The sequence below is a fragment of the Thalassophryne amazonica genome, chromosome 15 (genome assembly GCF_902500255.1).
Source record: "Thalassophryne amazonica chromosome 15, fThaAma1.1, whole genome shotgun sequence".
Classification (NCBI taxonomy): Eukaryota; Metazoa; Chordata; class Actinopteri; order Batrachoidiformes; family Batrachoididae; genus Thalassophryne; species Thalassophryne amazonica.
In genome coordinates this window covers 23669202-23696908 of record NC_047117.1, presented here as the reverse complement: position 1 = coordinate 23696908, position 27707 = coordinate 23669202, and the positions used below count along the sequence as shown (strand labels likewise).

The window sequence follows — 27707 nt, the reverse complement described above, 5'->3', positions numbered from 1 at the left end:
GTAACACGGACCCACAACAGGGGGCGCAAATGAACGGACAATGGATAAGAGAAGGAGTAACAATTTCATGTTGCGAAAGAACACAACGGAATATAAACAAGAGTAATAATGCCAATCATACACAGGAGGACTGCGGGCAGGCTTGAAGATAGGAGACCTCGGATGAACGAAGAGCCGGGGCCCACACCGCTTCTACCACCAACGGCCTGAAGAACACCGAAGCCGCCAAGCCCTGAGTCCCCAGGTGGTCTCTGTCCTCTGTTGTCGGCCCTGGTACTGCTGGCAGATAGAAACAGAAGGTGGTGAGTGTGAGTCCTCACACCCAGCAACCTTTAGTAGTGATTCCTCCGGGAGGGATAACCTCCACCTCCAGGAAACGTCTTCACTCGTGCAGCTCCCGTTTGTCCCTCTCCTGGGTCTTCACGGGCATGCGACTGCACACAGAACAATAGTTGATTAACAGTAATCACAGCAGAGATAGTTACCTCTAATCGTAGAAGATTTCTCGGCGAGGAGGTGGAGTTGCCGTCCGGCCTTTATGGTGATGGTGATGAGATGAATGAGTGACAGCTGGTGTTGAGGATGAGTGACGGCTGTCACTCCCAGTGGCTCTGGCGCCCTCTTGTGCTTGAAGCCCGCACTCCAAGCAGGGCGCCATCTGGTGGTGGTGGGCCAGCAGTACCTCCTCTTCAGCGGCCCACACAACAGGACCCCCCCCTCAACGGGCGCCTCCTGGCGCCCGACCAGGCTTGTCCGGGTGTCGGTGGTGGAAATCGACCAGAAGGGCCGGGTCCAGGATGAAGCTCCTCTTCACCCAGGAGCGTTCTTCGGGTCCGTAACCCTCCCAGTCCACCAAGTACTGAAAACCCCGACCCTTCCGACGGACGTCCAGGAGCCGACGAACAGTCCATGCCGGCTCCCCGTCGATGATCCGGGCAGGAGGTGGGTCGGGTCCAGGGGTGCAGAGTGGTGAGGTGTGGTATGGCTTGAGTTTAGACACATGAAAAACCGGATGGATCCGCAGTGAAGCCGGGAGTGTCAGCTTCACTGCGGCCGGACTGAGGATCTTGGCGATGGGGAATGGCCCGATGAAACGGTCTTTTAGTTTGTGAGATGTCACCTGGAGCGGGATGTCCTTGGTGGATAACCACACCCCCTGCCCAGGTTGGTATGCAGGGGCCGGGGAACGCCGGCGATCTGCATGGGCCTTGGCCCTCGTCCGGGCCCGCAACAGGGCAGAGCGGGCGGTCCGCCACACCCGGCGGCACCTCCGCAGGTGGGCCTGGACCGAGGGTACCCCGACCTCTCCCTCCACAAGTGGGAATAACGGGGGCTGGTAGCCCAGACACGCTTCAAAGGGGGAGAGGCCGGTGGCAGAAGATACTTGGCTGTTGTGAGCGTACTCGATCCAGGCCAGATGGTTACTCCAGGCCGCCGGGTGCGCGGAGGTGACACAACGAAGAGCCTGTTCAAGGTCCTGGTTCGCCCGCTCTGCCTGGCCGTTCGTCTGTGGGTGATACCCGGACGAGAGATGTACGGTGGCCCCCAGCTCCTTACAAAAACTCCTCCAGACTTGTGAGGAAAACTGGGGACCACGATCCGAGACGATGTCCGACGGTATCCCATGCAGACGCACGACGTGGTGGACCAGGAGGTCTGCCGTCTCCTGGGCCGTCGGGAGCTTCGGGAGGGCCACGAAGTGGGCCGCCTTGGAGAACCGGTCCACTATCGTCAGTATGGCGGTGTTGCCCTGGGACGGCGGGAGGCCCGTGACGAAGTCCAGGCCGATGTGGGACCAGGGGCGATGAGGCACAGGCAGGGGTTGGAGTAGACCCCTGGTCTTGTGATGGTCCGCCTTGCCCCTGGCACAGGTGGTGCAGGCCTGGACGTAGTCCCGGACGTCGGCTTCCAGTGACGCCCACCAGAAGCGCTGCTGGACTACTGCCACGGTCCTACGCACTCCGGGATGACAGGAGAGCTTGGATCCGTAGCAGAAGTCCAAGACGGCAGCCCTAGCCTCTGGTGGGACGTAGTTTGTTCTTCGGACCGTCTCCCGGGTCCGGGTTCTTTGCCTGGGCCTCCCGGACGATCTCCTCCACGTCCCAGGTGAGGGTGGCCACGACAGTGGACTCGGGAAGGATGGTGTCGATGGGGTCCGACAACTCGGCCTTGGCCTCCTCTTCGTGCACCCGGGACAATGCATCGGATCGTTGATTCCTGGTCCCGGGGCGGTAGGTGATCCGGAAGTCAAAGCGCGCGAAGAACAGGGACCAGCGGGCTTGCCTGGGGTTCAGCCACTTGGCGGTCCGGATGTACTCCAGGTTCCGGTGGTCCGTAAAAACCGTGAAAGGCCCCGTAGCTCCCTCCAACAGGTGTCTCCACTCTTCCAGAGCCTCCTTCACCGCGAGGAGTTCTCGATTGCCCACGTCATAATTCCGTTCAGCGGGGGTCAACCTGCGGGAATAGTAGGCACAAGGATGGAGAACCTTATCGGACTCCCTGCTCTGGGACAGCACGGCTCCTATTCCTGAGTCTGAGGCGTCCACCTCCACTACAAACTGGCGAGTAGGATCAGGCTGCACCAGAACTGGCGCAGACGAAAATCGGCATTTCAACTCCTTAAACGCGGCTTCGCACCGGTCCGACCAGGTGAAGGGGACTTTGGTGGAGGTCAGGGCGGTCAGGGGGCTAACAACCTGACTGTAACCCTTAATGAACCTCCTGTAGAAGTTTGCAAAGCCGAGGAACTGTTGCAGCTTCCTACGGCTTTTTGGTTGGGGCCAATCCCTCACCGCCGCAACCTTGGCCGGATCCGGGGCGACGGAGTTGGAGGAGATGATAAACCCCAAGAAGGACAAAGAAGTGCGGTGGAACTCACACTTCTCGCCCTTCACAAACAGCCGGTTTTCTAACAACCGCTGTAGGACCTGACGTACATGCCGGACATGGGTCTCAGGATCCGGGGAAAAGATGAGTATATCATCCAGATATACGAAGACAAACCGATGCAGGAAGTCCCGCAAGACGTCGTTAACCAATGCTTGGAACGTCGCGGGCGCATTGGTGAGACCAAACGGCATGACCAGGTACTCAAAATGACCTAACGGGGTGTTAAATGCCGTCTTCCATTCGTCTCCCTTCCGGATCCGAACTAGGTGGTACGCATTCCTAAGATCGAGTTTGGTGAATATTTTGGCTCCATGCAGGGGTGTGAACACCGAATCTAAGAGGGGCAATGGGTATCGATTGCGAACCGTGATCTCGTTCAATCCCCTGTAATCGATGCATGGACAGAGTCCGCCGTCTTTCTTGCCCACAAAAAAGAAACCAGCACCCATCGGGGAGGTGGAGTTCCGGATCAACCCGGCGGCCAAGGAGTCCCGGATGTAGGTCTCCATTGATTCGCGTTCCGGACGTGAGAGGTTGTACAGTCTACTGGACGGGTACTCAACGTCCGGAATCAAATCAATGGCACAATCGTACGGTCGGTGCGGTGGAAGAGTGAGCGCCAGATCCTTGCTGAAGACGTCAGCCAGATCAAGGTACTCCCCTGGCACCGCCGTCAGATTGGGAGGGATTTTAACCTCCTCCTTAGCCGTGATCCCGGGAGGAACCGAGGATCCTAAACACTCCCGGTGGCAGGTTTCGCTCCACTGCACCACGGCCCCAGACGGCCAATCGATCCGGGGATTGTGCTTCACCATCTAAGGAAAACCCAAAATCACTCGGGAGGTAGAAGGTGTCACGTAAAACACTATCTCCTCCCGGTGATTCCCAGACACAACCAGGATCACAGGCTGGGTCCGGTGTGTGATTAGCGGGAGTAGAGTGCCATCTAGTGCCCGTACCTTCAAAGGCGAAGGCAGAGCCACTAGAGGGAGCCCCACTTCCTTTGCCCATCTGCTATCCAACAGATTCCCTTCGGACCCCGTGTCCACCAGTGCTGGGGCGTGAAGGGTTAAATCCCCACTCAGGATTATCACTGGGATTCGTGCTGATTTGCGGGGTTTCCCCGTGCACATGTTATGGCCCACCCTTAGCCCAGTTTCTAAGGACGGGCGTTGGTGTTTGACCGTTTGGGGCAGTCTTTTAACATGTGTTCACATGAGCCACAGTAAAAACATTCCCCGCGGGCCAGTCTCCTTTGTCTGATATCAGATCTCACTTTGGCCCTGCTCGTGTCCATAGCTTCGTCAGCAGGGGGAGCTGTTGCCACACGGAGCCCACTGGCAATGGAGCGTGGGGACGACGTCACCCTTTCAGACCCGGAAGAGAGAGGGACGGCTTGTGCCCAGCCACGCCCCCCGGCCTGCTCCCGACGGTGTTCATTCAAGCGGTTGTCTAAGCGTATAACCAGAGTGACAAGCCCGTCGAAAGTCTGCGGTTCGTCCTTAGCCAGTAAATGCTCCTTCAGTACTGGAGACAGTCCGCTTATGAAGGCAGCGCGGAGCGCAACGTCATTCCAACCCGACCTCGCAGCCGCGATGCGGAAGTCGACAGCATAATCAGCTGCGCTCCGACGCCCCTGTCTCAGTGACAGCAGCACGGTCGAGGCGGTCTCGCCTCTGTTGGGATGATCAGGCACCTGTTTGAATTCCCGTATAAACCCAGCGTATGACGTCAGAAGCCATGACTGCTGTTCCCAGAGCGCTGTAGCCCAAGCGCGTGCCTCACCTCGAAGCAGATTAATTACATAAGCCACCCGGGTGGCGTCTGCTGCGTACATGACTGGACGCTGTGCAAAAACGAGCGAACACTGCATTAGGAAGTCTGCGCACGTTTCCACACAGCCTCCGTACGGTTCGGGAGGACTTATGTAAGCTTCAGGGGACGGTGGGGGGGGTAGTTGAACGGCCAGTGGAACATCTACATTAGGCCCCGGGCCAGCAGGAGGAGACACTGCAGCGACGCTCGACTCGCGTGCTTCCACTCTGGCGGTGAGAGCCTCCATCCTCTGATTGAGGATTGCATTTTGCTCGGTTACTAGCTGTAACTGAGCAGTGAAAGCGGTAAGGATTTGCTGCAGATCACTTACCACGCCTCCTGCTGACGCCTGCGCTCCTTGTTCTCCCATTGGCTGTTCAAGCTGTGGTTGACGCCCCTCGGGATCCATGACGAATGGCCGAGAAATCCTGTTGGGAAGGTGTCGTAACACGGACCCACAACAGGGGGCGCAAATGAACGGACAATGGATAAGAGAAGGAGTAACAATTTAATGTTGCGAAAGAACACAACGGAATATAAACAAGAGTAATAATGCCAATCATACACAGGAGGACTGCGGGCAGGCTTGAAGATAGGAGACCTCGGATGAACGAAGAGCCGGGGCCCACACCGCTTCTACCACCAACGGCCTGAAGAACACCGAAGCCGCCAAGCCCTGAGTCCCCAGGTGGTCTCTGTCCTCTGTTGTCGGCCCTGGTACTGCTGGCAGATAGAAACAGAAGGTGGTGAGTGTGAGTCCTCACACCCAGCAACCTTTAGTAGTGATTCCTCCGGGAGGGATAACCTCCACCTCCAGGAAACGTCTTCACTCGTGCAGCTCCCGTTTGTCCCTCTCCTGGGTCTTCACGGGCATGCGACTGCACACAGAACAATAGTTGATTAACAGTAATCACAGCAGAGATAGTTACCTCTAATCGTAGAAGATTTCTCGGCGAGGAGGTGGAGTTGCCGTCCGGCCTTTATGGTGATGGTGATGAGATGAATGAGTGACAGCTGGTGTTGAGGATGAGTGACGGCTGTCACTCCCAGTGGCTCTGGCGCCCTCTTGTGCTTGAAGCCCGCACTCCAAGCAGGGCGCCATCTGGTGGTGGTGGGCCAGCAGTACCTCCTCTTCAGCGGCCCACACAACACATAATGCCCAATTAGAACCACTCTTTAACTTTGTCCTTCATAATGTAAAGTGTTGCCATTTTAAAGAACACAGCGGTGTTCATGATTTCAGTATTTGTATAGGGCGTCCCAAAAAAATATGCAACATTTAAAACACTCGGTTTGAATGCTTAAATGCTACAAACCTAATTACTTACTGTATGTTTCTTTTTTACTTGCAGAGACCCTGAAGTTTATGTTGATGCCAAGCAAGACTCAGGAAAATGCCAAGATGAACCATACTACAGCAAACAAAAATTGAGTTTTGGCACCAGACTAAGAGTGTCAAACAGCTGCAGCAACTTTATGCTAGACTGACAAAATGCAGGGCCAATATTGACATTGGTATGACAACTTCAACCTTTCAGCTTTCTATCCAGCCATTAATTTATTTCCTAGACATATGCTTTGACCATTTTCTTTGCTGATAAAATTTTGCATATTTTTTTGGGACACCCATTATTGGACATCCAATTAAACAATGTGGAAACTGTGTACACACATTGCAAAACAGATGGACACTAATTAGTGTCCCACTGCCAAAGTCCAAAATGAAACTTAAATTGTTTAAAACCTTTACGATGCCTCCCTTTTTCCAATGTAATTATTTGCATTCCAGGAAGACTCCAAGAATCTCAATGTTAAAAAAAAATGCCTTTTTTTTTTTATTACATCCATATTTCTACCTGCAGTTGCAGTTTTTGTCAATTGCTTATAACACATTTTTCAAAATTTGGCTCGCTGTGTCAAAACTGTACACAAGCAAGATGAGACACACTTGTTGTGAAACACCTCACAGCTGTCAAAATGAAACCCTGCAATCAAAACCTAACAATCTCTTCTAAAAATGTCATTCTAGCAACAAAATGATACACACATGTACCATTTTGAAACACATTCAAATCAACAGCAACACTGTTTTACACAAAACACTGAAGTCAATATATTTTTATTTACATTTTCTCAATTAAGAGTTGAAAGTTACAGTAGTTACCAACAAAAGTGTTATTTCCCTGTTTTTATTTTATTTATTTATTTATTACAAAGAAATAGAAATTCCATACAAATACCTAATGAAACACAGCGTATTGTACAGTTCAAATTCAAAACACAAATTAAAACAATGAAAACAAGTGTTTACAGTACTGTAGTTTACATACATGGTACAGTAACATGAGAATGATATTGCACTTGACAGTACTATCCATTGTGTGGTGGCTGAGGTTTGGGTTGACCGTTTGTCCACACTAAAAAAAAAAATGAACCACTGTCTCAATGAGAATCGTGATATATTCTGAAATTATTTTACTGTAACTTCACTACGTAACGTTATTTCAACTTGCATAACTAGAGAGGTCTTGTGGCATTATGAAATAACTAAATTAAAATAAAAGAAAAACTATAATTGTTACATCAGTTTTTCTCATTGAGACAGCATCTTTTTTAGAGTGCAGCTTCCCTCATTGTGAGGCTGTGGTTGATCACATGGTCCACCAAAGTTGCTTGAATTTCATCTGAAACATTTCTCTTTCTTGCTCTTCTTTGCCCTTGTCCAGGTATCTCTCTTCATCTTCCTTGTATTCTACCTCTTTCTCTGGGTGTTACTGCCTCCATGATTGCAGATTTGACAAAATGTCTTACCTGAGCTCTATTTGTAGTGCCAAATGTCAGACTGATTGGTGGTGAGTTTTCTGTGAGTGTTTTCAGATGTTTGCACAAGTTTTCCCAATTACCAGATGTGTTTTGCATTTTTATTAAATGTTTTCCCAGTGATAACAAGGTATTTTATCTTTGAGTTGAGTGTGTAATGTAGGAACTGTGTGTAATGTTCTGCAACAACTGTGTTGAGGAATTGCAACAAAGTGTAAAACAGAAAATGTGTTTAAGGTATTGTCACATTGTTTTAGCCATTGTTACAAGAAGTTTTGGATTTGAAGTTTTAGCCTAAGCATTCACTTTTTGGGTGTAAGCAGTTAGCAAAAACGGTAATGTGAATGAAAGTTGAATTTTACCATGGTATATGCAATACGAGGTCTGTTAGAAAACTATCCGACCTTTTTATTTTTTGCAAAAGCTATATGGATTTGAATCATATGCTCTTGCATCAGCCAAACTTGAACCTTCGTGCGCATGCATGAGTTTTTTCACGCCTGTCGGTTGCATCATTCGCCTGTGAACACGCTTTGAGTGAGCAGTGGTCCACCCCCCTCGTCGGATTTTTATTGTGAGGAAAATGTCTGAGCGATTTGGAGCTTTGCTGCATCAAATTTTTCCACAAACTGTGAGAGACAGCCAGGTGGAAACCATTCGGAAGATTCAGACGGCTTTCAGGGACGATTCTATGGGGTTCACACAGATTAAGGAGTGTTACAACCGGTTTAAAGATGGCGCACAATGGTTGAGGGCGCGCCGCACTCCGAGCGGCGATTGACAGGCTGAAATGACCAGATCATATCCAAACTGAACGTTGTGTTGATCCGGGACGTCGTTTGACTACTACAGAAATGGCAGAAGAGGTGGACATACCACTTTTTCGGCACATTCCACTGTTACAGGAGTTTTTGTCATGGAAAGAGGAGCGGAGGAATTCGCCACGGAGCCACTAATGGCACGGGACAAAAGCACCTCCGTGTTGGTCTCACAGGACATGTTGTGGCATGTCCAGCTCGTCCACAATTTTTCGGATAGTCACACGACTGAAAAGCCACCAAAAGCTGTCTGAATCTTCCTAATGGTTTCCACCTGGCTTTCTCTCACAGTTTCTGGAAAAATTTGATGCAGCAAAGCTCCAAATCGTTCAGACATTTTCCTCACAATGAAAATCTGACGAGGGGGGTGGACCACTGCTCACTCAAAGCCTGCTCACAGGAGAATGACGCAACCGACAGGCATGAAAAAACTCACGCATGCGCACAAAGGTTCAAGCTTGGCTGATGCAAGCGCACATGATTCAAATCCATATAGTTTTTGCAAAAAATAAAAACATCGGATAGTTTTCTAACAGACCTTGTATAATGGAGAAACCCTCCATGATGTCACCTGTTGGTTTTTTGAAGAGTCAGTCTAAAGTTCAAATGTGACAGTTCTAAATGTTGCGATCTTGGAACTTCATGCCAACCCATGAATGGGTAAAGAGGGTGCAGTGTGGGGAAGACCAGTATAACCTCGGTGGGAGGAGTGAAGCCTGAACACTCCCACCTATCTCAAAGTTACCAAGTGAGCTGAGCCTCACAGTTCAATGTCCTTTACAAAAGATGGCTGTTAAAATCAATGACCAGCATATTGTCTCCAAATGTGGTACGACCACTGTAGCTAACATCACCAAGCTATTGATATCTGCTAAATAGCCATCGTCATGACAATTTCTTGGTGACGAGGAAGATGGTCTCTTGATCGCTTCCCAGATGGGCTGGTGGAACCGGAGAAAACCTACGTCCAGGGTGGATGTAGAGACGCCTGTGCATGGGTTTGTTTAATGTGGGAATGTCGTTGCATGCAGACATACATGCTGTCCTTAACAGATCCTAAGCCTGTTCTGATGGATGGGGGAATGTTCATGGTTCCTGTTGGGCCTTCATCATTACCATAGCGGCCACGGTGTAAGCAATGTTCCCGCCGTATTTCACCCCAACAGGCAATCCCCTACTTGATCTGTTACCCAGGTGTCCCAATGTGGACGGGGAGTTGGATTTTGACACCCTGCTAAATAATGCTCAGGGTGCTAACATAGAAATTAAATAGTACTGAGATTTTACCCAACATAGATGATACACAGACTTGTTAAATCATCTGTTCATACACTTCTCCCTACCACATGTAGTCACCTCCAAGTCACTGTAAGGAGCACATGATTAATACTTGCCTTATTTGGAAGATATTTACAGTCGGCCATTCTTCGAGTTGCCCTGTAACTGGCAAAGCTAGTTATGTAGTTCATCATGGAACCATAGTACTTCACATTCCATCTTCATTACACCACAGATGCAGCAGGCCAAACATTAATGTGGCGCAAGAGCTTCGAACATGGCTGCATGTTATTATTGTCATATGTGGTACCTGAACAAGTCGTGTGTGTGTTTGCATGAGGAAGATGCTCCCTCTGACGCACAGTTGCTGCAACATGTCAGTGATGGCAATATGTACAGATGGTCACAGTACATACTGTCAATGGTGCTGTTTATTACATGTAGTGACACTCCTGGTGCCCCTTTTCGACAATGTGTCCACAATGTGTCTGCTTAGTCTCACTTTACTTTATGTAGCAGTGTAATTCTTATCCTCACAGTACGGTAGCAGATAGAGGCTGCAACTCTTCCAAATTAAGAAAACATTTGTATCTGTTCAACAACAGGTTGTTGCATCCTAAAATATCACAAGTTGGGGTGGAAATGCTGACAAACACAGTGAACACAATATAACGTGTAGCACATGCAACAGTTTAATTTGATAACGTGTGCTGCAGATCAGACTGGCGTCCTGTCCTGGGTGTACCCCGCCTCACGCTCTATGACTGCTGGGATGGGCTCCAGCCCCCCGTGACCCTTAATTGGACTAAGCAGTTGAAGATGTGTGTGTGTCTCCTGCAGATTCACACAACTCCCCTCTCAGAAACTCTTTGAGGGCTTCACAACCCGATGGAAGTCATCATCAGGGCAATCCCTTGGTAGCGAGGAAGATTGTCTCTTGATTGATTCCCGGATGGGATATGGTTGATCTACACTCTAGAGATGCAAGTGCATGCAAACAAACACATGGTCTTTGACAGATCCTTAGCCTGGTTTGATGGATGGGAAATTGGGGTCTGAGGACCTGTTTCAGCCTTCATCCACCTTCACAGCTGTTGAGTTGCAAGCTATCCCCTACTCTGACTGATCCACAGTTGACGACTTCTTGTCTCACCGGAGCCCCGTTAGCCATCTTGTATTCAGAAATCCTTTTGGGCCTTCATGGTTATCATAGTGACCATGGGGCACACAACATCCCCACCTTTTTTTAACCCAACAGGCAATCCCCTACTTGATCCGTTATCCAGGTGTCACAACATGGACAAGGGGTTGGATTTCGACACCCACAATGGAAGTAGTAACAACACAGCAGAAGTACTAGGCTAATAGCTAGCGCTAGCCCAGAAATAATTGTTAATGGTTGGTCAGGTCCTTTTTCTTTGTGTACCTGGACTGTGAGCAGAGCTTTATCGGTTCTGTAACAGATGTGACTGTGCATAGAATTTCAACTTACATCCCTCCCCACGCGCGCGAGCACACGCACGCACGCACACACATCCAAATTTTTGTGAAGGCTGACAGTGATTGCACTTGACTTACCCTCAGCAAGTAAGTCACCTTTACTTTTCCTATGAGCTAGCACATAGTTGACAGTGTTAAGGGATAAGTACCTCAGAGTTTTTGGATGACAGGATAAGCCTGAAGCAGATCAGACTCAGTGAGGTGACCATCTGCTATGACTGTTTGATCTAGAATGGGGGAAACATAACATTGACAGAACATGCAATGAGAGAAATGTATCAGCTAAACAAACATATGTAATCAAGGGTTTGCAATGATGAGGCATTTGAAAAGACAGCATCCTTATGTTTTCTGTATTAAAGTTTTGTCTTCATTGGTGTATGTGTTGTAAATGTTGTGAAATGCTTAGTGATGGTTGTTTTTGAATGTGCTTTAGAAATAGAGTATTGCAATATTTATTCTAAATTCTGGTGAAGGCTGACTCTGTGATTGCAACATTCAAAACTGACAGAGAACGCAGTTATATTAGATAGGTGACAGTGAAACATTTGCTTCAAAAGCCCACACAAATACTGCAGTGTACAATTGTGTTTTCATGCAAACGCAACAACTCAACTGTAAAGATGAGATGATCTCTGCTAAAAGTTGTGGCGTCATTGAACCTTTCTGGAGAAACAAGCACAGCATTGCTATTAGTATTGCAGTGCCCGCCGCTCCATTTGCATCAAGTTCACATTTCTGTATTGTTGCATTTTTAATCAGAAGTATTTTATAGTGAGGCGCCATGTGGTCTGTTGTCCTTTTAAAGGCAAGATGAAGGCCGTACAGATTGTTAAATTACCCTGACCTGTGTCAGCATGTTTTTAAACCATTTTTACTTCCTGACACTTTTCTTGCTCTCTACCACAATGTGAGCAGAAAGATTAATTTTAATCATAGGAGGGAACAGCTAACCTAAAAGTTAGCTTCAGTGACAAACAGCCAATAATCGTTGAGGTTGCAACTGAGCGTGTTTATCTGACTTGATTAGTGGTGATCCCTAATAGAGCGTGACTGCGTTCTTTGTCTGCACAATTAAACCCTGCTGCACCGCATTCAGTTTCATTGCTGCAGTATGCCAAAGAAGGACAGTGATGCCAAGTCGGCTAAAAGTCTCGCTCCAATGCTTATCAGCGCGCTCCTGCAGGTGTTCCACCTGCTGCTGTGCCTGATGTTTGGGAAAAAGAGTGAGACGAGAGCCGCGTGAAGCCACACATCTGGCGCTCTGTCTCCTCCTCCTTTTTGTGCCTCTCCATGGCACAGAACCCAACTAAGCATGCAGTCACAAAGTTCTTCTGCTGTGGATTTTGAGGAGCAAACTGGAGCGATCTGAATTGTTCAGCAACTGACACTAGGATGAATATGGGTGTGTGTGGAGACAATTCACCTCATTCACAATGTGACAGAACATTATTCTTGACCATGCGTAATGGTTCCTGATAATTCTCCAGCAACACGCGCCATTAATCGTAACATGGAGTAACAGTTCCTGAGGACACCTGACGCCTCTGCCCCGAATCATCACATTCGTGGTAAGTGGCCAAGAATGTATACTTTGTGGCATTCGTCATTGTGTGTAAACGCATAAAACACTGGGCTTCCCAAAAAGACATGTCAGGATCATAATTAAATGAACAAATGAAATCAAACTGTATTTTACATTAAACATAGTTCATCCACAATACACAAAGTATAAAACAAACTAGAAATATTGAGAAATAAAAATACTCGTGGCAAATAATTTTAATAATCTAATTAATTGCATTGATACAAGCTTGTCCTCCAGCTCCTCGACTGAGGTGATTGAGGGTCTTGTTGCCTTCGTGTGATGTGCTTTTGCTTATTGGATTAGTGTATAAGCTCTAATAAATAGGAAAAAATATAGAAAAAAAATATTGTTTCAAAACATATTTAACCATTAAACAAAAATTGTTTGCTCACTTAAACTTTGCAGAACTAAATTTAATGGAAGTGAACAATTTTAAAAGTTATCTGAAAAGCTAATCTGTGAACAACAAAGTTAGCTTTGCGAATTAGCCGTTCCCCAATTAGCTAAATTGTGCTCACCACTGATTTCAATACCAATTTTGTTTAAACTTCCTTATGTTGTGAAAAAGAATTTGATGTCTTTGCTTACTGTCTCCCCAGTATGTTTATGTATGAATGCGGAAGTTGACGGTATCGTGTTAGATGCATTAACATTTGACGTGATGTGTTAACCACCACTATGTCTGATTGGTTGTCTGGAAGCATCTTAGGTCTGCTGTTCTCAACCAACTTTGGTGGTGTTTCCCATTTGGACCTTCATTTTTCAGTCCCTTTTTGGCACAGATGATCTTGTACACTCTCCCATCTACTTGGTTGTGCGTGTCCGCGTATGCTATCCCAAGCCTGGTCTTCCTTGATGTCTCCTCGTCTTCCTCACCATCCTGTCATCTGCTGTCTGAGGTACTCACTGCATGGTTTGTCTGCAGGGGCCATCTTGTAGATATATTCCTGAATGCTCCTTGTTTCATCTTGGATCGTGGCTTTGACTGTTATGAGCCATCGCCAGGCCACCACCAACACCTCATCCTCTTCTTTTTCCTCTGTCTCCAAAATTCCCTATGGACCTCAGAACGTGTTAACTTACATTCCTACTGGATTCTCTGCAGACATCCACTCACCCACTCCCATCAATCTTTCTGTGTATGTGAAGAGTGCAGGGATTCAGGTGTCTTTGCCCCATAAAATGTCACGGACCACAATTTTATCTGTTTTCTTTGCCATTGAGCTTCAGCGAAGCACAGAACGCCGACCATTTACCGCCGTCCTTTGTCAACCGGCTAGTGCGATCATCACGAGCAACAGTAGCTCTCAGACATCATTCTTGTTCTCACACACATCTGCACAAGGTACTGTTTGTATGCTACACACCCCCCCCCCCCCCCCCCCCCCATCCCCTACTGAAATCCGTATGCAAAGATGGATAAAGGCTTGTTCCAGCTTCCTCCTCTGAGGTCATTAATGAAACCTGCTTTTGCTTGCAGCTGCTTCCACTGGGTTTCCTATAGGACCTGTACATAGATCACCCGGGCACATTCCCATTGCACATTTGCAGGTAACAGTTTAGTCATGATCTATTGAGGAACAATCACATGCCACATCGAGCATGGAATTGCTCTCCTGCCCTCTTCCAGTCAGCTCCTCTCTGCTTTCTTTCTTTCAGCTTCCATACCACTAAATGTAGATGTCCTGGGCTTTGAAGCATGTAAAAGTGTTGCCAAAGTCACCGGCGCTCAGCACATTGATCAAATAAATGACAGAATTTATTTAGACACCCACAAAGTGCTGCTTTGCAAGGGATGTTTGAGTCCTCGATGTCAAAGAAACTAAGACGAGGTGATGCTTTTGTGGAAAAAAGATGATGATGTCAGGGAGTAGATGAAAGGCATGATGGATTCTGGTTCAGAATTTGACTTTGTCAAATCTATCTGCATTATGCAAAGATGGTTCTGGAGTACACCGCGCGTATTGCAGTATTGTTGTTTGGAAGTGAATTGCAACAGGGAAATATTTAAATGAGTTTGTGACTGAATAAGTGCGAACACTTGGGTCCATAAGTATTTAGAGAATGACGGTTGTAATTTTGTCAGTGTAACTCAACGCAGGTTTTCGAACACGTGTTGCCGTGCCTCTACTTTTGGAGCCCATGTGTAGATGGATTTTTTAAAATACAAATCATCACTTTTATACCCAATTTTGAGACATGTCAGGGGATGGATGCATGAACATTGTCAGTTCTCTGAATATATCTTGACATAATTTACATCAATCATTAAGAAATACAACTGATATTGTATTTATTCATTTATTCATTCATTTTCTGCTGCTGATCCGGGTTTGGGTCGAGGTGGCAGTAGAGAGGAGCACCAGACACCATGTTGTTTTTTTCGGTGGGGTTGAGCCCTACAGAACCCCATGGGTGTAGACCCAGCCACCAGACACTCACCTGGAGCTGGGAAAGGGTAGCCAGGCCTGGTTCCAGGAGTTGGTCCCAGTTTCCCTAATCCAGGCTAAGTGACTCTCTCCTTATTAGTGTACATCATAAAGGGTCTTGAATCGCCCTTTGTTTGCCTCCTCGTCTGGGACCACTTTGCCAAGGGAGGCCCTACCAGGAAATAATCATCTGGATCACTGGAGCACACAAACCCCACCCCCAGGATAAGGTGGTGATCCAGATAGAGGTAATAGTAGTATTGTATCATGAATCGGTCTGGCATAGGCACTTATCAAAAACTGAGTATCTGTGCCAGAAGGAAGCCACCAAGACCCCCTGATAACTTTGAAGGACATATAGGCTTTTGTGGTTGTGACTGAAGTAACTGTGCATAGTACAACTTTTGTTTGTTGTACCACCAGCTGTATATGTAAATCTTTCTGAAATGGGCAGCTCTTGAAAAGTGAGCAACATGCAAGAAACTGGTGACGGAAGCCACCAAGAACCCCATGACAACACTGAATGAATTATAGGCTTCTGTAATTTTGAATTGAGAAATTCTATGTAGTGGAACTTTTGTCTGTCCATCACCAGTTATACAGCTTAATAGTTGAGCAGCATCAAAAATATGTGAAATTTTGGCTAGTTTGCCAGGAGGCACAAGCCTAGATTTGATCTGCTTTCTTATATAAATAGCCTTCCCTGTGTTACTCCACCATGAAGCCATGAGTGGTGATGCAAGATTCATAAAGTGCACTATGCACAGCTTCCCCAAACACAGCCACAGAACACTATAACTTCGTAAAAGTGGATCTTGGTGGCTTCCCTCACCAGTTTTCCTGTAGTATGATTCCTCTGTTATCGAGAACTGCCTACTCCAGACAGGTTTACCAACAGTTGAACATATACTTAATTAAAAAGGCTTAGTTTCAGTTCAAATATTGTGGGGTCACTGACATAGCTTTTCTAATAATTGCAGGACAACCTTTATGTAGAATAGATTAACTTAGACTGTTTTTCCAGCTCACATACAGTTTGTTAAAAAACACGTATTAACCTTAGTAGCTGTCTGAGTGATGTCTACACTCTGTAATATTCACTATTTATTTATTTATGGTCAAATTCGGTTGGATGCATGATACAGATTTCTAGAATTGTAATGTTTTGTGGCAGGTTTAAACAGTGGGGTGTTGACGCTGGTCTTCTTAAGCGCTGATAATTCAGTGAGTGAGTGGTGATGAGGGTCATAGGTGAAGGTGTCCGCCCTCATTCAACAAGCCTGTCCACCTGTGCTCATTTAATTCTCATTGATCTGCACTCAAGCTTTTCAATGACTTCACTGAGTGTACAGCAGCCACACCATTCTGAACCAGAACACATGCTGCCTTTCATCACTTTGATCCCAACTGTTGTACTGTGCTTTCGAATAGGCTAGGCACAGAATATCTACTCTCTGTAGTGCCCCAGTAATAACAGCTACATGCAGCAACAAAAAAGCATGAAAGAAATGTAGAAAACTACTTGGAACATGTGGTATTTCACACATTTTAATTTGTTTATGCCATTTCAAACACAAAAAATACAAATAATAATAATAATAATAATAATAAATTATCTTCCTTAAACTCAAACAGAAAGCAAATCTCTACAATTTGATGTAAATTAATTAAAAATATAAAAGCCAAGATGATGGGTTCCATAAGTAATGGAACACTTTGGTATAATACCTGTAAATAATCCGTTTTATTGACAGTTTACTTCAGAGAAGTCAGGTGATGGATACATGAACATTTTCACTGAATAGGTCTTGAACTTTATTTACATCAGTTTTGAAGAAATACAAACAGTATAGCACTCTGTGTTAAATCTATGTGGTCGACAGTTCTCAAAAACTGAGTGACTGTACAAGAAGGAGACGAGCGAGGAAAGCAACCAAGACACCCCAGAAGAAGTTATAGGCTTCTGTGACTGTGACTGGAGAAATTGTGCATAGTGCATGTTTTGCAATTTGTGTCCCCAGTTATACAGCTTCATGATGAAGTGGAGCAGAGAAGGATTTTCTTAAAAAGAAGGCCTGAAAGTTCAGCTATAATTTTCCAGAAGGAACATCTGAGATGCAAACCTAGATTTGAAGTTTTGGTGAAAGAAAATCCTCCTCCTATCCACTCCATACAGATTTACCATAGTACATGTCACACTGTGTATTCCTTAAAGATTGATGGAAACAAAGTCCAAGACATATTCAGTGACTTGGAAATGTTAATGTATTCATCCCCTGACTTGTCTAAAGAAAACTGGCTGTAAAAGTGATGCTTTGCCATAAATTCATCAAAGGGTGCCAATTGTTTCCAGCATACATTTTATGTTGGGATTTTTTTGTTTCACTTTATGAAACTTTTTTCTTGTTGCCAAATAACTTTGGACATTTTTAAAAATATTGTCGATTAAATAAATTTGCTTTGTTTGCATTTATCTCTGACCATATATTAAAATGTGTCCATAAAATATAGGGGTACCAACACCTTTGTCCACAGCTTGAAGTTTAAATGGGTTAGCTCCAAATATCACCATCTTGGCAAGGCCTGACTCCACCTACATCCAGGCCAACCCATAAATTGGCAAAGAGATGGAACGTGGCAAGATCGCTATGACCTGAATGATACAAATTGGCTTCAGTTATCAGCACCAACAGTTTTGGAATTGTTCTCAAAGATGCAAATGAGGAAACTGAACCTCTTAATTTGCACCATGTTGTTACCTTTGATGTGGACAATGATGTAATATAAATATTTTTCCTCAGCATTACTGCAAATGCATGGTTTAAACTTTGAACCTCACTGTCTTAACTACTGAGGCTCAAAAGCAGATTTAGACCTTTGATTACACAGGGACCCCAATTTGCTATTTGATCCAACTGAATATTTTTCACTAAAATTTCAAAGAATAAATTATATGTGTTTTAGGATATTTGAAATTATCACTTGTGGATAATTTTACCTTGAATATTGGGGGCTCCACCTTTGACTGAATGATATTATAACAAGGTTATAATATCTATGATTTTAGGGTCAGTCAATAGGAAATATTAAAATCAGTCTTTAATCTTACAGTCGTAAGTTCCACAGGTCAAGTCCAACCCCCTCTGTAAAACCATACAGAATCACAGACAACTTCACACGTTTAAAACATTTATTTAACTCAGTCAGGAGTTAAATAATGGTACATATCACATTAAGCAATTTGATGATGAATTTCACTGAGCAATTACACTATGTAACAAATTTTTATTTTTATTTTGTTCCTGGGTACACAGTGTGTTTTCCTAACCTGTTATGCCTTAAATAAATAGAAAATAGCTGTTAATCCACAGAAACTTTGCTTCTGTGATCAGGACAATGATATTTTGAAATTTGTCTGTTTTCAAGAATATTCTCGATTCGTCTTCACTACTACTGAGTAGTCTTCTAGAATATTCTTTAACTGCTAGAACTGTCCAGAATTTTCTAGATGTTTCCACAATTATCTAGAAATTTCAAGAAACTTTTAGAACTTTCTAGAACATGTGCTGAATGTAGTTGTTTTTCCATAGACTTTAGACATAAGCAGTTGAAAATATAACACTTAGAAGCCAGGAACAAAAATTGTGCTACATAGTGTTATTGTATGACGTTCAGATAATTTGGTTTATTTGCGGGAGTTTAAGAATGAATTCCGTCTTAATCATCAGGGAATTTACTTTGGTATTTATTAACGAGAGATGGTTAGTGACAGTGAATAGAATTAAAATAAAGCCACTCTTTTAGCTCTGACACCCTTCCATGGTTTTACTTGGTTCATGCACTGTGCAGCTGGTCTCCATGAGGTCCGATGCTGGGAGCCGTCTGGTTTTCAGTCGAGGAACCGTCTGTCCGCACAGCTGTCTCCGGTACCTTGGCAAAGGGACTCTGCCGGTCACCGTGCCCGGTTTCGTGGGTTACCAGGGGCGCTTTCAGTTGTAATTGCTGTGACTTGCAATGGCAGTTCACTCTCTGTTGATGTCTCAGCTGACCTGGATGTTTTTATCTCTGCAGCGTGTGCAGTCTGTGATTGTCAGAATAAAGGTTTGAGTGTCTTTATTTTCTATTCGCCCAAAGAAAAATTCATCTTTCGTCATCGTCTTTGGAAGCCGGATCAAATCACAAAACTTGATACAAAATTAGTTGACTTTGTAAGAAAAATGTTTGCGAGATGAATTTGGAGTTCAAGAAGAAAAAAGGTTTTAATTTGAAAAATCCCAAAAGGAAGTTAAATATAAAGTTGAGCAAAAGTTATCTGTAGAAAAAGGAAAAAGCAATTTCTTGTTGGCGCACACAAACAAGAAATAAGTTTACACAGCACGTGGTTGCAGACAAAGGGTCATAAAAATTTGGACAGCTAGGCAGCGTCTTGAGACCCAAGAAAAGAAGAGAAAAACTTAAGAGCATTGCGTAAGAGAAGAGAGAGTAAGAGGGTTTGAGCAGAGCAAGAATAAGAGTACGATTCCCAGGGGGTGCATGCTTTTAAAGGGTTAAAAGCTCCACCCCCAAGAATTCTGGGTACTTTAGTTTTCTTCTTCGTTCCTTTGTCTAGTTATATAATAAATCAACATCTGTTATTCTTAAGAGTCCCGCTTACAATCCAAGCAAGTCCTGTATGGCAAAACTTTAGTAAACAATGTCCTTAGAACTACCACCCAACACAATTATATATATGAACAAGCACATTGGATAACTTTCTACAATTTATGCTCACAGCAAACGTGCAAGATATACATAAACTCCATGGGTGAGATTAATCGATCACAGGTTATTTTCTTTCTTTTTTTGTTACAACAACCAAAATACAACTTTTTAAACATGGTCACAATTCTAAAATACTGTACAAGTTAGCTGCATGCCCTTCCCCAGTTTGTCCAACAGGGCTCACTCTTGGTTCATGGACTGGGTTTTGGATTTCAGCATAAAATATTAAATCCATTAATCCTGCATCGATTTGAACCAGACAAACTACAGTGTGATTTCCAAGTTGAGGGCAGTTCGTCTGTAGTGTGATTTTACTGTAATCTTGCTGTAAATACATAGTTTTTAGACTTTGGGAAAAGTATGTCTTCCTGGGGTCTGTGTTTTTTATTTCCCATGTCTTGGTTGGAATGGGTTTCTCTTTGAAGAATGCTTAGGAGGTTGAATGGTGTATGCAGGCTTCTCGCTACTAATATATATTTAAGTTTTGACTTTCAAGACCACTTTAATGAGCAGGTAGCTAAGTGGAATAACGAGTTTGGCAACCGAAATGTAGACCTGGGTTCGATTCCCGATTATGCTGCCTGTCTGTGTCCTTATACAAGACAGTACATCTGTATTGTCCCAGTCCACCCAACTGTAAATGGGTACCAGCTTGAGCTGGGAAAGTATCTCACCCAGGCTTGCGTCCCATCCAGTGGTAGTCATAGACTTTCACCCGCTTCATGCTACAGAATCTGGAGATAAGCACCAGCACCAGTGATCCTCGGGCATATATAGGACTACCTCTTCCAATTGCTGTTGTAACTGAGCATTTTTTTTCTTCAAAATGACCCAAACTCTTGTTTTGACCCTTGAAACCAATTTAACAAGCACATTGACTTCAGTAACAAATCATCAAAATTGTTCCTTTGAGGAAAAATTTCAAGAATAATAGAGTTTAAAGAATTACAACTCAATGTCTTTCAGCTTCTGGGAACACCAGAACAGGAAATTGTTTTCTTGCATGAAACCTAAGACTACAACCAGAACCACAAAGATCTGCTTGGGGTTTCGAACAAAGCAGGTCATGGATCATAGGAAACATTTATGAGCTTACCGGTGCATTAGGGAGCGTTTACTAAATGCAAACTATCACATTTTCCCTCAACCCTTTCACCATGTGGCCAAATTGCTTAGAAATACACAGTGCACAGAGCCGTCATGGTTTGGCTATATTTGACTGGCTGAGGAAATGGCACTCTTTGTGGATTATTTTTCCACTTTACTTCATCTGTGAAAATGTCTGATCCCAGATTGTTCTTGACACTGGTTAAGCACTAACATAAAGGTAAATGTAGCATGAAGGCAGCCTCCATCATGCACACACACAGTGGGGTGTGAGATAGATGCACTGGAACAAATAGGATGCATTGAAAGACACAAATACTGTGCTGGCATACATCTTGCGATGACACATAAGTACCACCAGTTCTGCTTAATACTGTTCTTCGGTTGCAAAATTAACAATCACTGCCAAAGCACATCAGTGTTGGTTGTTCCAGATGTATATCGAGACCGGTGGTTTGAATTCAGAGGCTGGCCTCTGCCATTATGCTCTTCTGTGTCCTAACATCTGTCTTCAGTGAAAGCTAGCCGGTGCTATATTTAGCCTGCATGTCCAGTGTTATATAGGTCAAGAATCCCATCTACACTTCTACTGCTAGACTTTAAAGCTTTAACATTCTTTTTGTCTGCATAGGATGCTGTCATTTTATTTAGTGTTGCTACCACCTTTCCGAACTTATGGTGTCCTAAAGGACTGTTAAATCCAGTCTTAAAACTGTAGGCAAAAAGAAAATAGTCCTGTCTGTTTGTAAGTTTCTTGCTGCTTTAAAGTTTCCAACTTAAAAGCCCTTGTGAGTGGAAAAGCTGGTGGAGTTTTGCTTCGTTTCTGTGGCCCTCAGGTATATTCCTCTGTGAGGCTTCCCTCAGAGAAAATGGCTACAGCCACGGGAGTATTGCTGCTTTGACGTTGCTTGATGAACTTTCCCCACCATGGGCTGTTAAATTTATACCTTTGAAAATTTTGTACAGTTTTCTTTCCCTTGGCTTTACTCTGTAGCTCTTTGCTTTTTGTTCATTAGGCTGCACAAAGAAGCAACTTGTTTTTTTTTTGTTTTTGTTTTTTTCACTTTTTTGCCTCTTTCAGTTGTTTGTGTGTTCCTTTGTAATCAACTTCAGAGCCATTTTTGGGAGCATGATGATTTTGTACTCTGTAAGCATTTACAGTTATTCCCTTACCGTTTCCAGTGAAAAACAACCTTCTTCAGAGACAAGTAATTAAAATCTGGCTGTTCCTTTTCCTTCACATGAATGACTTTTGTGCACAAGCAACAGTGGCTGGAGTGGCCATCAAGAAGTAGCCTCCAGGGAGGAAAAGTTAAGATACCATGGATGTGCCAAATTCTGCAGTTCCTTAAATTGTCACTGGAGGCTATCTCCAGAAGTGAGGCAATCCCCATAGATGCCCATGTTAAAATCTCCAACTTTACAACAGAAATCCTATTTACAGCCTGGTACAGAAAATAGTTTTGGTTTCCATAGTTCATTTTCCCATTCAAGGCAACTGCATGGGGGTGAATTTCTATATCATTCCATAGTTTAAACTATTTTAAGCCACAAAGTTATGAATAATTAGTGGGGTGGTCACTTTGAAAAGCAGCTGGTGTCCTAGGTGGACTCAACCATCTTTGTCCTTTATGCATTTTATCACAAATATGTGACACAATATGACTTGCTGTGAAGTTGATTGTGCTCATGGATCATCTAAGAAGGTCTACGGTCTACTGTTTGTTGAGTGACATGTTATGCTGCATTTGATTGCACATCAGAAGTAGTCAATTAAGAGTCTGTATTTCTGATGTCAGATATAAATCTGTTCCAGTGCATCTGCTTTAGGGGAACTGTCAAGCGTTTGTGACCCATACGGAGAGCAACACCAAGGTCCACAATTGAAGTCAGGACCTATAAGCTATGTTCATTGCATAAACCCTCCATCAATCACTACATTCAAGTAAAAAATTAATCAAAAGATTATTATGTTTACAGCTTACTGTTTGCGGCAACCTTGGCCTTCACGGATACAGCTAGAGTTTCTGAGTTGGAATTCCAGCTTGAATGGCCGTTCTATTGCACTTTGCTGAGTCGAAGCTCTTTTCTTTTTCCTGAGTTCTGAGTTGTTTTTTAATACCCGTTTCTTCCAAATAAGAGTCATGGAGGGGCTGGAGCCTATCCCAGGGGTCATTGGGTAAGACTGGCGGCCCATCCAGAGGTACACCCTGGATGGGCCGCCAGTCCATCACAGAGCCACATTTAGACAGACAAACACATTGGCACGCTCACTCACACCTAGTACGGTCAGTTTTAAGTTTCCCTTACTCATTATGTTTGAATCATGCAATCTTCATATCCACCCCCACCCCCCATTTTTTTTCCTCTTCTTAACAAAGCTGTCTGATTAAAGAAATTTGCTGCGACAAAAGAAATCTTGGACCAATTAGACTTCAGGAAAGATGGGCTCACGGACGAAGAACAAGCTATGGATTTTTTTTCCATGCCAGCTTTAATAGGCATGAAGAGGTGGTGGGGGGAGGGGGGCAAGTGGGGGGTGTGTCTTCTTTTTAATCTGCGGCACTCATCAGAGCCGTCAGAGTGAATTAGTGGTCAGTTAGCGCTCATGCCTTCAGACCGCGGCATTGATGTATAATCACGTAACATACCATGTGTCGGTTTTCTGGCTTCAACGGTAACGTTTATGTGAAAGCAGATTATTTTTGTAAACTAGAATAATTTTCCATGACAGAAAAGATCCTCAAACAGGTACTCAGCTTAAAAACAAAAGCATCCCAGTACATCTTGATCTCTCAAAGGCATAATTCAATTATTTTAAAGCAATTCTACCAGAAAGACTCATTAGTGGATTGAGGCAGAGTAATCTGCAGAGGACCTCAGTAACCCCGAGGTTGTGCCTCGGGAAGGCGGCCTCCGAACACAACGCATGTTAATCTCCATTTCCTCTATTACATGTCATCGGCACTCAGTTCATAGTGTTTGTTCAAAGTCAGGGTGACTTTCTATGATGATGCTTCACTTCTGTGTCGCAAGGCGAGATGATGAGGGTGCGGCACAGTGGGGGAAGAGATGAAGGGAGGAGAAAACACCAAGACAGGTGTCTGGCAGTTGATGATGATTAGATTTCTAAATGAGATGATGTGATTTTCTTCACTGGGAGACTGGAGTAAGACATCAAATGCTAACTTAAGATCCCGGTGTCCCAACACAAAGGCATGGTTTCCTCCACCTATCCCGATCCTTCTCTCCTGTATTCCCTCACAACTCCCCACAGATCCTCTGTGTCTATTGTTTCCTTTCCTCTTTATCCCACGGGTGAGATTAGATTTTCTCCCTTGTATCCGACCAAGATAGATTGGCCTTGAAAGCATCCTTTCTGCTTCCATCACAATGCTTGCTTTTTTTTTTCCCCTGCTCTACCCTGAGCACCATCACTCCTCCCGTCTCCCCGGCCCACTCCCTGCCGCACAGCATTCCAATATTTTCTTCATCTGGAGCGTAACTGAGCACGTCAGGTCTGTTAAGGTGATCAGATTTGCTTGCACGATACCCAGAGATCATTTTTCTTCTTTGTCAGCGTCTGTCTTTCTGCCAATGCTATAGATTTTCTATCACTTCCTTAATCACGGCTGTGTGAATGGGAAAGTGATTGCTTGGGCTTACTATTATGAAAAACAGCATTGTCTATTTTGCATCTGTCAGAGCATACAGCCTGAGTTATTAGACAGTCATTTAAAGAATAACATAAAATGTTCCTTCCATTACCCTAGTTAACTTCCCACGGGAACAGGATGTGGCTTATTCTGCATTTAGAGTACTTGGATGAATGTGAAAATAGCATCAGAACATAAAAGCCCCGGATATTTTCTTTTCAGATGAACGGCTTTGCGATTTTATGACCTGTTCAAGGGTGGAAATAAGCTTGTTACGTTTGGGAACTTGGGGGTCCTTAATGGAGATGAATGTTTAACAGGCTCATGGAATCTTAGAAACCAGAAGCAACCATAATTTTTTTTTAACATTGTTTCTATCCCTTTCACTTCTCACCACATTCTAGGTCAACTGATGGTGTGTGCGCCACAGGAACAGTGGTGGTGAATCGTCTGAAGATGGGGGAGATGGAGGAGGTTGACGTAGACCACATCGCTATTGATTTACCAACACAGAAGGTAAAATAAATTGGTCAGGAAATGGAGGATCCCTAGGACTAACATGTTTGTGTTCCAAAAATGGGATTAAACACACGTCATTAAACCAATGATTCTGGAGATTATTAATGGGTTATGGTGTAGACACAGAAGAAAAGGTACAACCTGCATACCGCCCCGAATATAGGGTGTCTCAAAAAAAATGTACCCAAACGTACAGAGGTACTGTCTTGTATAAGACATTAAAGTCCAGGAAAAATGCCGCAGTTGACCCTAATTCAGAGAACAAAATTCATTGAGTTCCACCCTACAACCCCTGGCAAAAATTATGGAAACACCGGCCTCGGAGGATGTTCATTCAGTTGTTTAATTTTGTAGAAAAAAAGCAGATCACAGACATGACACAAAACTAAAGTCATTTCAAATGGCAACTTTCTGGCTTTAAGAAACACTATAAGAAATCATGAAAAACAATTGTGGCAATCAGTAATGGGTACTTTTTTAGATCAAACAGAGGGAAAAAAATATGGACTTACTCAATTCTGAGGAAAAAATTATGGAATCACCATGTAAATTTTCATCCCCAAAACTAACACCTGCATCAGATCAGATCCGCTCGTTAGTCTGCATCTAAAAAGGAGTGATCACACCTTGGAGAGCTGTTGCACCAAGTGGACTGACATGAATCATGGCTCCAACACGAGAGATGTCAATTGAAACAAAGGAGAGGATTACCAAACTCTTAAAAGAGGGTAAATCATCACGCAATGTTGCAAAAGATGTTGGTTGTTCACAGTCAGCTGTGTCTAAACTCTGGACCAAATACAAACAACATGGGTAGGTTGTTAAAGGCAAACATACTGGTAGACTAAGGTAGACATCAAAGCGTCAAGACAGAAAACTTAAAGCAATATGTCTCAAAAATCGAAAATGCACAACAAAACAAATGAGGAATGAATGGGAGGAAACTGGAGTCAACGTCTGTGACCGAACTGTAAGAAACCGCCTAAAGGAAATGGGATTTACATACATAGAAAAGCTAAACGAAAGCCATCATTAACACCTAAAGAGAAAAAAACAAGGTTACAATGGGCTAAGGAAAAGCAATCGTGGACTGTGGATGACTGGATGAAAGTCATATTCAGTGATGAATCTCCAATCTGCATTGGGCAAGGTGATGATGCTGGAACTTTTGTTTGGTGCTGTTCCAATGAGATTTATAAAGATGACTGCCTGAAGACAACATGCAAATTTCCACAGTCATTGATGATATGGGGCTGCATGTCAGGTAAAGGCACTGGGGAGATGGCTGTCATTACATCATCAATAAATGCACAAGTTTACGTTGATATTTTGGACACTTTTCTTATCCCTTCAATTGAAAGGATGTTTGGGGATGATGAAATCATTTTTCGAGATGATAATGCATCTTGCCATAGAGCAAAAACTGTGAAAACATTCCTTGCAAAAAGACACATAGGGTCAATGTCATGGCCTGCAAATAGTCCGGATCTTAATCCAATTGAAAATCTTTGGTGGAAGTTGAAGAAAATGGTCCATGACAAGGCTCCAACCTGCAAAGCTGATCTGGCAACAGCAATCAGAGAAAGTTGGAGCCAGATTGATGAAGAGTACTGTTTGTCACTCATTAAGTCCATGCCTCAGAGACTGCAAGCTGTTATAAAAGCCAAAGGTGGTGCAACATAATACTAGTGATGTGTTGGAGCGTTCTTTTGTTTTTCATGATTCCATAATTTTTTCCTCAGAACTGAGTGATTCCATATTTTTTTTCCCTCTGCTTGGTCTAAAAAAGTAACCATTACTGACTGCCACAGTTTTTTTTCCTGATTTCCTATAGTGTTTCTTAAAGCCAGAAAGTTGCCATTTGAAATGACTTTAGTTTTATGTCAGGTCTGTAATCTGCTTTTTTTTCTACAAAATTAAACAACTGAATGAACATCCTCCGAGGCCGGTGATTCCATAATTTTTGCCAGGGGTTGTAAGGGCTGACTTGCATCTCTTTCCATAAAAAATTCAGTCTCAGAGCGAACTAACTCCCCAACAAATGGCAACGAGACTTGAATTTGCTATCTGGTTTTATGGAAAACTGGAGACGGATGATTTGTTTCTTAGGAAACTTCAGACGAGGAGGTTACATTGATCATGTGGTGTAAAAGATAAAGGGTTAAAACATCAAAAAGGAAAGCCTGAATGAAAAAATGTGCATTGGGGAGAAAAATGACATGCTTCCAATGTCTGATAATATTAATCAGTTTTTCTGTGCTGTCAAAATACTTTTGGGTACATTTTTTTGAGACACCCTATAAATACCTGTAGTTCACTTTATTCCTCTAGTCCAACTGTCTCTACATACTTTGGTGGATATTATTCTATATTGCTGGAACTGCTGGTAGTGGAATCTTATTTGCAAGATGCATGTTTCTGCAGTGTCTAATGAAAGGCTTTGTCTGAAACAGAGGTGTTACCACGGTAAAGGCCAAAATCAACAAAATTTGCTCACTAGTCAGATCTCCATAACTACTGCGTCTTA

General features: G+C 44.0%; 1 protein-coding gene across 1 annotated transcript in view; it reads left to right on the top strand.

The window, feature by feature from the left end:
* inpp4b (inositol polyphosphate-4-phosphatase type II B) overlaps positions 1–27707 on the top strand; it is a 468720-nt gene that overhangs the window by 221323 nt on the left and 219690 nt on the right. The window contains exon 6 of the mRNA XM_034187536.1: positions 25066–25177. Coding sequence (XP_034043427.1) covers positions 25066–25177 — 112 coding nt within the window. The remainder of the gene's footprint in view (positions 1–25065; positions 25178–27707) is intronic.